The sequence below is a fragment of the Blennius ocellaris genome, assembly GCF_963422515.1.
Source record: "Blennius ocellaris genome assembly, chromosome: 23".
Taxonomy (NCBI): Eukaryota; Metazoa; Chordata; class Actinopteri; order Blenniiformes; family Blenniidae; genus Blennius; species Blennius ocellaris.
In genome coordinates, this window is record NC_137672.1 from 1,603,352 (window position 1) to 1,617,779 (window position 14,428).

The following is a 14,428-nucleotide window of genomic DNA, read 5'->3' on the forward strand; positions in this document are numbered from 1 at the left end:
AGTGAGTGGTTGGTGGTGGTCAGAGGGTGAATGTAGTGAGAGAGTGAGTGGTTGGTGGTGGTCGGAGGGTGAATGTAGTGAGAGAGTGAGTGGTTGGTGGTGGTCGGAGGGTGAATGTAGTGAGAGAGTGAGTGGTTGGTGGTGGTCGGAGGGTGAATGTAGTGAGAGAGTGAGTGGTTGGTGGTGGTCGGAGGGTGAATGTAGTGAGAGAGTGAGTGGTTGGTGGTGGTCGGAGGGTGAATGTAGTGAGAGAGTGAGTGGTTGGTGGTGGTCGGTGGGTGAATGTAGTGAGAGAGTGAGTGGTTGGTGGTGGTCGGAGGGTGAATGTAGTGAGAGAGTGAGTGGTTGGTGGTGGTCGGAGGGTGAATGTAGTGAGAGAGTGAGTGGTTGGTGGTGGTCGGAGGGTGAATGTAGTGAGAGAGTGAGTGGTTGGTGGTGGTCGGAGGGTGAATGTAGTGAGAGAGTGAGTGGTTGGTGGTGGTCGGAGGGTGAATGTAGTGAGAGAGTGAGTGGTTGGTGGTGGTCGGAGGGTGAATGTAGTGAGAGAGTGAGTGGTTGGTGGTGGTCGGAGGGTGAATGTAGTGAGAGAGTGAGTGGTTGGTGGTGGTCGGAGGGTGAATGTAGTGAGAGAGTGAGTGGTTGGTGGTGGTCGGAGGGTGAATGTAGTGAGAGAGTGAGTGGTTGGTGGTGGTCGGAGGGTGAATGTAGTGAGAGAGTGAGTGGTTGGTGGTGGTCGGAGGGTGAATGTAGTGAGAGAGTGAGTGGTTGGTGGTGGTCGGAGGGTGAATGTAGTGAGAGAGTGAGTGGTTGGTGGTGGTCGGAGGGTGAATGTAGTGAGAGAGTGAGTGGTTGGTGGTGGTCGGAGGGTGAATGTAGTGAGAGAGTGAGTGGTTGGTGGTGGTCAGAGGGTGGATGTAGTGAGAGAGTGAGTGGTTGGTAGAGGTCAGAGGGTGGATGTAGTGAGAGAGTGAGTGGTTGATGGTGGTCAGAGGGTGAATATAGTGAGAGAGTGAGTGGTTGATGGTGGTCAGAGGGTGGATGTAGTGAGAGAGAGAGTGGTTGATGGTGGTCAGAGGGTGAATGTAGTGAGAGAGTGAGTGGTTGGTGGTGGTCAGAGGGTGAATGTAGTGAGAGAGTGAGTGGTTGATGGTGGTCAGAGGGTGGATGTAGTGAGAGAGTGAGTGGTTGATGGTGGTCAGAGGGTGAATATAGTGAGAGAGTGAGTGGTTGATGGTGGTCAGAGGGTGGATGTAGTGAGAGAGAGAGTGGTTGATGGTGGTCAGAGGGTGAATATAGTGAGAGAGTGAGTGGTTGATGGTGGTCAGAGGGTGAATATAGTGAGAGAGTGAGTGGTTGGTGGTGGTCAGAGGGTGAATGTAGTGAGAGAGTGAGTGGTTGATGGTGGTCAGAGGGTGAATGTAGTGAGAGAGTGAGTGGTTGGTGGTGGTCAGAGGGTGGATGTAGTGAGAGAGTGAGTGGTTGATGGTGGTCAGAGGGTGAATATAGTGAGAGAGTGAGTGGTTGATGGTGGTCAGAGGGTGGATGTAGTGAGAGAGAGAGTGGTTGATGGTGGTCAGAGGGTGGATGTAGTGAGAGAGAGAGTGGTTGATGGTGGTCAGAGGGTGAATATAGTGAGAGAGTGAGTGGTTGATGGTGGTCAGAGGGTGAATATAGTGAGAGAGTGAGTGGTTGATGGTGGTCAGAGGGTGGATGTAGTGAGAGAGAGAGTGGTTGATGGTGGTCAGAGGGTGAATGTAGTGAGAGAGTGAGTGGTTGGTGGTGGTCAGAGGGTGAATGTAGTGAGAGAGTGAGTGGTTGGTGGTGGTCAGAGGGTGGATGTAGTGAGAGAGTGAGTGGTTGGTGGTGGTCAGAGGGTGAATGTAGTGAGAGAGTGAGTGGTTGGTGGTGGTCAGAGGGTGGATGTAGTGAGAGAGAGAGTGGTTGATGGTGGTCAGAGGGTGAATGTAGTGAGAGAGTGAGTGGTTGGTGGTGGTCAGAGGGTGGATGTAGTGAGAGAGTGAGTGGTTGGTGGTGGTCAGAGGGTGAATGTAGTGAGAGAGTGAGTGGTTGGTGGTGGTCAGAGGGTGGATGTAGTGAGAGTGAGTGGTTGGTGGTGGTCAGAGGGTGAATGTAGTGAGAGAGTGAGTGGTTGGTGGTGGTCGGAGGGTCGATGGTACAGTTTGGCAGCCTCTCCTCCGTCAGTCTGTTCCAGAGCAGCTGTAGCTACAGACGTAGTTCACCACCATCCAGTGTCAAGAACAGTACTGTATAAAATCAATGCATTATTGTTATTCGTTGCTGAGTGCCTTTCATCAAGTTTTAACCCGGAGAAACCTCAGATTTCAAGCGATGTTTGACTCTTCCAAAGTAATGCTAATTATAAGCTATTAATCCAGCGATTCCATGCAAAGTTATGCCAAAATAAGTGAAATTGTTACCAAACACGATAAATTCATAGCACTTGATGATCCACTTTTTCCTATGGTGGAAAACAGAGGATTCTGCTTAATATGAAACACATATGAAACTGCGTCACATTCTCCACAATGCTGTCCTTTCGAATAAAGTAATACTGAAGCTGTCTTAAAATTGTGTCAACTTCTAGAAATGTTACTGATCTTTGTTGGAGTAGCATTTGTCTGAGACGATGAGGGTATGTATGTTCAACCATTAAAGAAGATCTTGCATCTCAAAATTGCCAATCCCAAATATGGATTAATAAAAGCAGAGATCCCACCGCACTGTTTGTGCCAGAACGGAAGTGCAGTGGGCTGCACTGAAAAAAGTTGTGGATGGTACAGAAATGACAGCAACCACCGGTTATTTTCTGCTACCTCTCCGTTGAGGTACCTCGCACTGACGAAGGTCTGTGAGAAGGAGCGAAAACCAGCAGTCTGCTGATTGGTCAGTGACGATCATTGCTCTCGACATGCAAACAATATTTAAATAGTTTATCGGCTGTAAACCCTCCTGTTGTTGTTTACATACAACGCTTTGCTCGCTAGTTGTTTTGTGAACTGGTTTATTGAAATGAGGCGCTCCACTGCACCGCCGCCTTTTAACGAGGTGCAGACACTCCTCTCAGTAACAGGAGGGGCGGAGCTTCAGCAGGAGCTCCTCCTCTGTGTAACAGGAGGGGTGGAGCTTCAGCGAGAGCTCCTCCTCTCAGTAACAGGAGGGGCGGAGCTTCAGCAGGAGTTCCTCCTCTGTGTAACAGGAGGGGTGGAGCTTCAGCGAGAGCTCCTCCTCTCAGTAACAGGAGGGGCGGAGCTTCAGCGAGAGCTCCTCCTCTCAGTAACAGGAGGGGCGGAGCTTCAGCGAGAGCTCCTCCTCTCAGTAACAGGAGGGGTGGAGCTTCAGCAGGAGCTCCTCCTCTCAGTAACAGGAGGGGTGGAGCTTCAGTAGGAGCTCCTCCTCTCAGTAACAGGAGGGGCGGAGCTTCAGCAGGAGCTCCTCCTCTCAGTAACAGGAGGGGCGGAGCTTCAGTGAGAGCTCCTCTCAGTAACAGGAGGGGCGGAGCTTCAGCAGGAGCTCCTCCTCTCAGTAACAGGAGAGGTGGAGCTTCAGCAGGAGCTCCTCCTCTCAGTAACAGGAGGGGCGGAGCTTCAGCAGGAGCTCCTCCTCTCAGTAACAGGAGGGGCGGAACTTCAGTAGGAGCTCCTCCTCTCAGTAACAGGAGGGGCGGAGCTTCAGCAGGAGCTCCTCCTCTCAGTAACAGGAGGGGCGGAGCTTCAGCAGGAGCTTCTTCACCCAACACACATCCCAGTCATTCACAGTCATTTACGGTCTGCGGTGGGACCGCATGATCGGTCATGTCGGGTCTGGGTGTGCTTTGCTGTACCATACTGTACCCTCCTGCTCCGACACGTACTGTGCGGAGCTGTAATTGTATGCGGAGACAGTTTGCATTGTGTGGATGTTTGGGATGATTGATGGTGGCTTCAGTCAACAATGTGAGCAGATTGCACTTGAATGTTTGACCTCTCTGGTCAAAGTTAAACTACCTGGTGTAAACAATCACTGCAGCTGTCGCACCAATGCAATTCACTAATGCATTAATGCAGTTCTTCATTGGATTTAAAGGAGTCTGACTGGTTTATACAGAGCACATCAGACCGTGAGCTCAAACTGAATCAGCTTTTGGTGAAAACTGCATTAAATGTAGCAACACATCCTTCTCTTATTGGCTGAACTCATCATTTTTTTTCTTATTGGTTGGTTCACCTCTTTTGAGAATTGGCAGGTCTGTTTCTGTTTAAAAACAAGATTCATCTGCATGACTAGTTATTTGGTCCTTAAAATTTAAATAATGGAATAACTGAGCTCTGCTACGTCATTGACAGTAGAAACTAGAAAATGGATTGAATTTTGACCTTGTGTGTTTTGGAAAACTTGATGGTGATGATTGCGAAGGCAAAATACACACACTCTATACTCAAACAATACTTTGAGATGGGGGAGCTGGATTCCCTGTAATGCGTGTAGACAGATCCTGACCTGAAAAAGTCTCAGACACTCAGGTTAAACATCCCTGAAGTTACAAGAAACACACACACACACACTGAGCAAGACCCTTATCAGTCAGCGAGCCGTCAGTCACAACAGCTGCATTCTGGGAAGAAGGTGGAAAGCTCCTCCTCCTCCCTCAAACCTGGAGAAGCATTTTTTAGCAGACAACAGCAGCAGAGCTGCAAGATCTCGAGTTCTCTGGGAGAACTGAACATGATCCTCTCTCTCTCTCTCTCTCCCTCTCCCTCTCTCTCTCACACACACACACCAAACAGGGATGTTTGTACTAGCAGGTATTCACACTCTTCCCAGAGAACAGAACACAGGGGTTTTTCGTGTGTGTGTGTCAAGGATTAATGGTTTTGCTTGGAAAAAGCTCCTTTCATTTGTCATGCAGGCCAGGTGTTGACACAGCAGCTGTGGTCGCAGTCTGAAGGTTCTGGGACTGCTTTGAAAGAAATGAAATATAAAGGACCTCAAGCAAACACTAAAGTGAGAAACGTGTTAGAATGAAAGTGTTTAGTATCACTGCACACGCCCATGCTTGGCTTCATGTGGAGGAGAATAGCAGGAAGAGAAAGAAGAAAGAAAATAGAGCTGTAGCAGGGGGTTCAATGACATGCCAAAAATGGAGAATGAAGAGAAAAAAGGGCGTGGGCGCTTTGTTTTTCCTGCTCGCCCTCAGGACGTGTTTGAGGGTGGTCCCTCCTCACTTGGTTTTCCTTCGCCGTCTCTGGTGAAGCGGAGAGCTTGCTTTAGATTTTTGTTCAGGTTGAACTTGTTGACCACCCTGAAGGGGGTAAAGCACCTCACAGGTGGATCACAGCTCTACACAGTCTTCATTTGAAATCAGACTGCTGTTTCATAACAAAACCACAAGGCGACTGATTAACACCACAACCTGGATTCTGCTTCCAAAAGACTCGGATCAATTAAGAGTCAAGAAGTAGGTCTAAAAAAAACAAAAAACTGTTCACAGGCTAGAAAACAGTCCAGACAGGAATCGGGCACAAAGCCAGCTTAAACATCTCTTAACACGGAACCAGAACCAGTCCAAAATTACCTAGACCACCAGGTCAGGGGTTGGTCCAGAACCAATGCAAAGGGAAGCCAGGCTAAGAAACCCAACCAACCAATCAGGAAGCCAGGCTAAAAAACCCAACCAACCAACCAATCTGATGCCTTACATCCATCTATCGTCTCATCAGTGTCTTCTATATCTACCCATTCCCTTCCCTATTCCTGTCTTCTTTTCAAAATTCAACCTCGCGCCCAAGGTCGACTCTCTGGGTCCAGTTTACCTTCAGCTTTCTGCTTCCTCATTGGTTGATGCAGCCACTCCCCTCCTCTCTCCTGCAGAGTAATCAGATTATATGAGGAATGTGTGAAAGTAGCCTTATTCATCCCCACAGTCGCGTCCAACAGCAGAACCTCTCCTGGAACAATGGAGATGAGCCATGAGCCCAGAACTGGAAGTCTCGACACGTCTTAGTAATTTACTGTCCAGTGATGAGACGTGGTGATGAAAAGCTTCAGGCAGTAATCTTCTGGGAGGTTTTCCAGCCAGCAGCACTCACCTGTGGTTGGTTAGAGGAGGAAACCCAGACCAAGTCCAGCTATGCTATGCTCCTGTCAACTGGCCTTTAACTCTCTGATTACCGACTGTGTTTTACCTTATGTGTACAAGATCATGCATCTTTTAAATGTAATAATAGCCTTACTTTTTTTAAGCTCTTGGAGATATTCCTTTTTTCTGCATTAAACCTGTTACTAGGAAGCGTCATTGTGCTGATCCTGAAGAGGGTTTAAGATCAATTTATACTTTCCATGTACACCTGTGGGCAGAGTCTGCCTGACATCAAAAACATCGTCCTCCCCCAGATCGACTAAGCCTCCAACTGGGTTCTAGAGTGAGGAGAACCTCCCTCTCCCGTCTGAACAATCACAATTTAAAAGCAAATAAAGAACCAGAGGCTCAGAACTCCTGAAGTGAAACATAAACTACTGGAGGAAAAATGGAGAACGACGGGCAGCAGAAGTGGAGAGAGTTTCTGCATCGTTACGTTACTTTATGGATCATTACGTTCCATTATGGATCGTTCCGTTATGGATCGTTCCGTTATTGATCGTTACATTACAGATTGTTACGTTATGGAACGTTACGTTACGTTATGGAACATTACATTACGTTATGGAACGTTGCGTTACGTTATGGGACGTTGTGTTACGTTATGGGACGTTGCGTTACGTTACGAAACATGATAGATCGTTACGTTACGTTACATTATAGAACGTTGTGGAACATTACATTACGTTATGGAACATTATGGATCGTTACGTTGGATCGTTACATTATGGATCATTCCGTTATGGATCGTTACGTTGCAGATTGTTACATTATGGATCGTTACATTATGTTATGTATCGTCACATTATAGAACATTAGGTTATGGAATGTTTCATTATGGAATGTTACATTACATTATGAATTGTTACGTTACGTTATGGAACATTATGGATCGTTGCGTTATGTTATGGAATGTTACATTACGTTATGGAACGATATAGATTGTTACGTTATGTTATGGAACATTATGGATTGTTGCGTTAAGTTATGGAACGTTACGTTACGTTATGGAACATTATGGATCGTTGCGTTATGTTATGGAATGTTACATTACGTTATGGAACGATATAGATTGTTACGTTATGTTATGGAACATTATGGATTGTTGCGTTAAATTATGGAACATTACGTTACGTTATGGAACATTATGGATTGTTGCGTTATGTTATTGAACGTGCACGGAAGTGAACTCAGAAGTGAACCCAGAAGTGTAGTATGGATTCAATCATGTGTGAACCCGCGGTCTGTGACAGTCTGCAGACACACAATGGGGACAGTCTATAGGAGCCTTAAGGTCCCTGCAGACTTTCTGAACTCAGAAGAACAAGAACCTTCAGCAGTGACGTCAGCCAGCGGCCGAAATTAATGCTTTTTCTGCAGGACTGTTCATACTCTGATAAGAAGCTGTCAAACTCGCAGGCCACGCCCCTCACAGCAGGACACTCCCCTCACAGCAGGACACGCCCCTCACAGCAGGACATGCCCCTCACAGCAGGACACTCCCCCTCACAGCAGGACACCCCCCCCCCCCCACAGCAGGACACCCCCCCCCACAGCAGGACACCCCCCCCACAGCAGGACACCCCCCCCACAGCAGGACACCCCCCCCACAGCAGGACACCCCCCCTCACAGCAGGACACTCCCCTCACATCAGGACACTCCCCTCACATCAGGACACGCCCCCTCACATCAGGACACGCCCCCTCACATCAGAACACTCCCCCTCACATCAGGACACTCCCCCTCACATCAGGACACTCCCCCTCACATCAGGACACTCCCCCTCACATCAGGACACGCCCCCTCACATCAGGACACGCTCCCTCACATCAGGACACGGCCCTCACAGCAGGACACTCCCCCTCACATCAGGACACGCCCCTCACAGCAGGACACGCCCCTCACATCAGGACACGCCCCCTCACATCAGGACACGGCCCTCACAGCAGGACACTCCCCTCACAGCAGGACACTCCCCCTCACATCAGGACACGCCCCTCACCACAGGACACGCCCCCTCACATCAGGACACGCCCCTCACCACAGGACACTCCCCCTCACATCATGACACGCCCCCTCACATCAGGACACGCCCCCTCACATCAGGACACGCTCCCTCACATCAGGACACGCCCCCTCACATCAGGACACGGCCCTCACAGCAGGACACTCCCCCTCACATCAGGACACGCCCCCTCACATCAGGACACGCCCCTCACATCAGGACACGCCCCCTCACATCAGGACACGCCCCCTCACCGCAGGATACGCCCCCTCACAGCAGGACACGCCCCCTCACAGCAGCCACACGTCTGAGAAGTGGCGTTTTAACTTCAACTGCAGTTTCTGTCTCTCCTCCAGAACTGACAGAAACATTCCTCTGAACTGTTTCAGTAATAAAAGAGTTTGTGTCCGAGCCGCCATGTTGGTCTGGTTTGAACTGCAGGAGCTGACAGCTTTGAGTGATGCGTTCAGGTGCATCAGGACATTTTAACGAGCTGAGAGGCTCAGACAGTAGCGATGCTACAAGCTAAATATGACTGATAGTGATTAGCGAGCTGGAACACGTCAGAGCAGAAGTTTCAGCAGAGCAGCTCCGACACAGTTCCACCAGGACACTTGGAACAGTCCAGACTAATTTCTTCTTCTAGAAGGAGCTGGACGAAGGAAATGACATCATTTTGTTGGGCAGGACTCTGTAGTACTGCCCAGCTTTCTTCTTGATCTTATGGAGGATGAATCGGCCTTCATGGTCTTACTGAGGGACCCGCAGTAGTAACCCATCTGCTACGTGACTTGAAACTGTAAACTTCCCATTCAGGGTCCACTTGTTTAACCACTGGGCTTGATAACGATGAAAGACGCTCAGTCCATCCAGTGGTTCAGAGTCTTGCTCAAGGACACTGCAACATGTGGACAAGGGGAGGTCTGGACTCCAACCTGCAACATTCCATTTGAGCGACGGCTACCCTTCCAACTGAGCCGCAACTGCCCAGTAATTAATTATATTAATTACTTTGATTAATTTGTATTAATCACGGAGTCAAATCAAAAGCTGAAATGGTTCTATTCAGATCGTATGTGAGTCATTAGCACATCTGTTTAGCTTACAGTCGTCCAGGTCACCTGCTCACTGTGAAGCAGTGCCCAGACTCGGTCCTGGAAAGCCCCTCTCCTCCATGTTATAGTCTCTCCCTGCTTCACCACACCTGAATCTAATGATGATGTCATCACCAAGACTGTGATAAAGCCCAATAACGAGCCCCTCATTGCAATCAGGTGTGTTGAACTGGGAGGAGCTAAATCCTGCATGACGCTGGCCCTCCTGGGCAGAGATTGAACCCCTGCTGTAAAGGTAAATGTGTGCCAGATACTGACAAGTTGCCTGGAAGGTTCCCAGACACGACGACACCACAATGAAAACCATTGGACCTGCAAAACTTGGGACACATCTGGGCCTCCGTTTACACCTCCGCAACTGTCACTTTTTCATAACGGCTCCCAAGGTGGAACTTTTCTTCACCCTGACACACTGTGATACATGTCATCTTCCTCAACTTTTCTACATTTTTCCATCTGTCTTATTGTTTCAATTAAATCTTGAAAAGTAGTCAGGAAAAGTGTTCTGAAATAAAGTTTTTGAGGTTCATCTTCATAAGACTTCCTGTCTGCAGTCCGGTGTCATTTCAAACTCCGTGCAGGATTTTGATAGACCTACATTTCAATACATCTGCTCCTCAGCAGGGCCTTGTCTTGGGTAAACAATGTTCAGTAAACTAAGATAAACTCCTCATCGCTCCCCTGGTCCTCTTCATCCTGCAGCCGTCGTCTCTTCTGATACAATCACGGGTTTACACAAAGTTCCACTTGTCACCGAACCGGGTACACACACACACACACACACACACACACACACACACACACACACAGCAGAGATAAGATCAGTTGTAAACACAGATGCTGTGCGTTCCTGCTATTGTTTGGTTCCAGACACTCATATTTCAGCAGTCTGTCAGGCGGGCTGCCAGCCCCCCTGCTGATTGATGCGCTGACTCCACTGCGTGATTTTTCTACCTCAGTACCTGGCTGCTCCTCCACTCGTTATGCAACTGCTTTGCTCTCTTTCAGGGTCTGTTTCATGTTAAAGTCCAGCCCCACAACAGACCAAAGCATCACTGTTGATTCCTGACCAGTTATTCACTGCTTCTGTGAGATTTGGTGGCTCAGTGTTTTCTATGCCTGCTAGTGTTACGTGTTCAAAGAATTCAACGACAGTGAGTAATTATATATGTTATTCTGTATCACATTCATCACTGCAATGTCATATCTGAAATCCCCACACACAATATCTAGTATTTTTCAGGAAAGAATGCATCTCAGATGCTATTCAGTAAGGGTAAGCAAGGGAGCAGAATAGTTTGGTATTCATAACATGATCAGAAGTAATGAAAGAGCTTCAGTGGGACAGTGATGGACTACAAAAATCAAAGATTAGCACATTAGGAACGATGTTCATTATTGCATTGAAGGACATTAAACATTAAATACGTCATACATATTGTCGTATTGTCGGGACTATAAACTGCAACATTTTGAAGCCGCAACTCTTTGAACCCTGCTACTTGTGACACAATGCGGCTAATTTATGGATTTTTACAGGTTAATGAGCTTCGTGCCGCCAGATTCTACTTCCGCATGTAGATACGTGCTGTTTTTAGCCTCTGCTTCTCCAAAACTTGCCTTAAAAGTGACATTTCTGCTCTTGGTGAGTCTCAAGCTCCAGCAGCTGACTGCCGAGAATGTAGCGTTCATGTGCATCACGTAAACTAGAGTGCGGGACTCTGTGGCTGAGGAATCTTACTTCTCAGAATCACAATCGGCAAATAACCGATAAAATATTTCAACAGAGATAAAACGCTTCCTGATTATGTATCTGTCTCTGTGTCTGTCTGTGTCTCTGTGTCTGTCTGTGTCTCTGTCTGTCTGCGGATTTCGCAGCAGGTGCATGACGTGCACAACACAGCGCTGTGTGCAGGAATTTCACTATGAACAAACATATGAACGACATATTTGTGAGAATTCATGAAAATATGAGCAATCCCCGTGTTCCTGCAGTGAAATTCCTGCCCTATTACAATGTGGACACTTGCGGCTTATTGTCAAGTGCGGCTTGGGGGTGTGTGGCTTAAATTCAGGTGCGCGCTATAGTGCTTAAAATACAGTAATATTATCGTAGTAAATTATTTTCACTACTGTATGGTTGCATCATGCAAGCACTGCACAGGAGAATGTAAATGATGTCACACTTTAAAATGGCAGAATGTGAATTGCATCATGTTTGTTGTCCCTGCATTTAGGTCAGGAAACGATGTTCCTTCCATTGTGCCTCATAAGTGATGTAATACAATAATGTACTCTGAGTAGCACGATGAGGACTGAACACTAGCTCAAAGTACTGCTGTGGGATTGTTTCAAACAGACTGGAGGCTTCAGCTGCAGGAATGCTCTTCTTTGTGTTGCATCAGTGTGTGGCTGGAGAACGCCCCCAGACCAAACATGTATTGAATACATGGTGGTTGTAGTGAATGGTGGGGGAATACACACCGGGGTAGTCTGAAGAGTGTTGGGTGTTGTGTTTGGTGTACATGGCGCAGCAAGTGTGTGCAGACTGTTGCAGGAGAGCTAACCTGATTGTGTGTGTGTGTGTGTGTGTGTGTGTGTGTGTGTGTGTGTGTGTGTGTGTGTGTGTGTGTGTGTGTGTGTGTGTGTGTGTGTGTGTGTGTGTGTGTGTGTGTGTGTGTGTGTGTGTGTGTGTGTGTGTGTGTGTGTGTGTGTGTGTGTGTGTGTGTGTGTGTGTGTGTGTTGGCTCTACAGCCATGGAGGAACTGGTGTGTGAGCTTCGCCTGTTCCTCGACCTGCTGGACAGGGAGTACCTGAGTGCCGGCATCCGAGAGAAGAAGACGCACCTGTCCAACATTCTGCACCGAGTACTGTCTGACAAAGGTGAGCCTCCAAGCAGCTGTGGGGCTTCATGGCCACAGATCGGACGCCATGTTTTAGTCATTTACCACCGCCGTCTATTGAAAAGGAAACTTCCCAAACACTAGTGGCCATCATCTGTTCTTGAAGTGACTATAAATTGATCGCCCACCATTTTTTATCACCATAAAATAAATCCAGGAAACTTTATTTCGATGAAATGGGTAAATATAGAGCAGTAACAGGTGAGTGAGTTGTTTTTCTCTCTTGAAATTTGAATGTTAAGACAGAAGAGATGATCAGATTACAAGAAGGGCTTCCAGAAGTCCAAACCTAAAGCAACTTCTCTTAGAGAATGTTCTAGGGTGCCCCTCACCAGCCCAAACTCACATAGGAATGTTTGATTCCACTTTGAGAGACTGAGTCTTATAGCAGCTCTGAAACCCGACGACACCTCAATATCCCACACAGTCTTCACATTTTATTTATCCTTGTTTTTACAGTTTTGCTTCAGAACAGCCTGTGTCTGGAAAAACCCACTGATATCTTTGACTCATAACTCAAACTGCTTTTTGTTCACATCCTGATTTCTCTTCTTTGATCCCCCTCCGCAGAGCCGTCCTTCAAATCTGAGATCCACAGTGGTCTGCCTGCTCCGCCTCAGATGCCCCTCCCAGAAATCCCTCAACCCTGGCTGGTAAGAGCCCCCCCCCCCCCCCCCACCCCCCCGCTGACTCCTGCAGGCTCTCCATCTGCCATCTGTAGTGTGTTGGCGGTGCTCCAGCCAGAGCTCCAGTGTTCGGCTGCGGTTTCATCTAAAAGAAAAAAAAACCTCAACAGCCAAAATAATGACAAGTGTCAGGTGAAAGATGTAAACTTTACTGGTTGTCATGACAACAGCAGCATGTTTGCCTTAGAAGAAAGTAATGCGAGCAGCTTTGAGGTCATGTGGCAGAAGTGCAGGATAAATCTGAGTCCTAATGACGGAAATAACCACAACAATGTTCAGTTTGGACATTCAGCCCTGCACATTAATTCAAGGATGACCTTGTTTTTTGTTGTTGTACTATTACGAATTTCAAAGACGGTAATGTGTCTATTTGAAGTTCTAAATATGTAATGACTCAATTCTACAATGTGAAAAAGTCCAGTAGCTTACTTGTCTCAAAATTTAGAGCAGAAAACTACTAAACTACCACTACCCACTACAGGAAAAGTACATTGTTTTCAAAACATTGCCTTGTAAACGCAAAACATTTCTGAAACAAAAAAGCAAAAACGACTGTATTCATTTGACACGTTGTGTGAATGGGGCCTAATATATAAATGAACAAATGATCCAAAATCAGTTCAAACACCAGTGCAGATGCAATCTAAACCATATATTTAAGTCCAACAGTTTGACCTGAATGCAAGCCAAGGCAGCTTTCACACCAAGATAGTCCAGGACCTGGTTTGGTTGGAGAGGAGGCCACCGAAAATGTTCACACCTTCATTTGGTTGGGTTTGCTTTCACACTGGAGAAGCCGCCTGGACATCGTCCCACAATTCTAACAGCTGCTCATAACAAAGTAGGAATGCGACTCATTGGCTGGTCTGGACTGAAGCGTAAGTCCCGCCCCTTTAACCAGCCAGTGTCTAAACGTTAGCCACAAGCAACTGCTATATATTCATATCTTCAGAACATATATCAGAGAGTGCTTTCCTCACTACTTCTTCCTCATTTCTTCATGTCCTCGATTTCAATTGGACCAGAGTTCACTTCTTTGATCCTGATCAGAGTCCGGGGAGTTTTCACACCTTCCCAAACCAAGAAGACTTTTCTTGAAACAAACTCTGGTCCAGATCCAACATAACACAAATCCAAGCAAAGTCCAAACAACAGTCAGAACCTGGCCTGAAGAGAGTCTGAACAACAGACAGAAACCAGTGCAAACAGCAACTAAACAACAGTCAGACACCACTGTTGGGATTTATGGTTGGTAATTAGCATTAATAATTACTGTAAGTAATGGATTACTGGAAGTAATAGATTACTGAACGTAATTTAGGAAAAATTGGAATTACCAACGAAGTAAACGGTCATTTACTCATCAGCAACTCCTAGAGTAATTGAGTAATTACTCAAAAGTTAATAAATTATCAAAAATAATTTATTAATAAAAAATTATGAATTTGAATAAATTGATTATTTATCAAATAATAATGAATCGGGGCACCACCAGCTAAGCTGGAAATAGCTAATACCAAATATCAGTCTCGTTTGTCAAAAGGTAATTTAAGTTAGTTAATATTTCTGTGTAAATATAACA

The 14,428-nt window shown here is 46.8% G+C and overlaps 1 protein-coding gene across 1 annotated transcript in view; it reads left to right on the top strand.

Moving 5' to 3' along the window:
- The window catches only part of afap1 (actin filament associated protein 1), a 108,332-nt gene that overhangs the window by 24,440 nt on the left and 69,464 nt on the right, over window positions 1–14,428 (top strand). Inside the window, exons 2-3 of the mRNA XM_080519297.1 lie at window positions 12,012–12,140; window positions 12,731–12,813. Of these exons, the coding sequence (XP_080375423.1) occupies window positions 12,012–12,140; window positions 12,731–12,813 (212 nt within the window). The remainder of the gene's footprint in view (window positions 1–12,011; window positions 12,141–12,730; window positions 12,814–14,428) is intronic.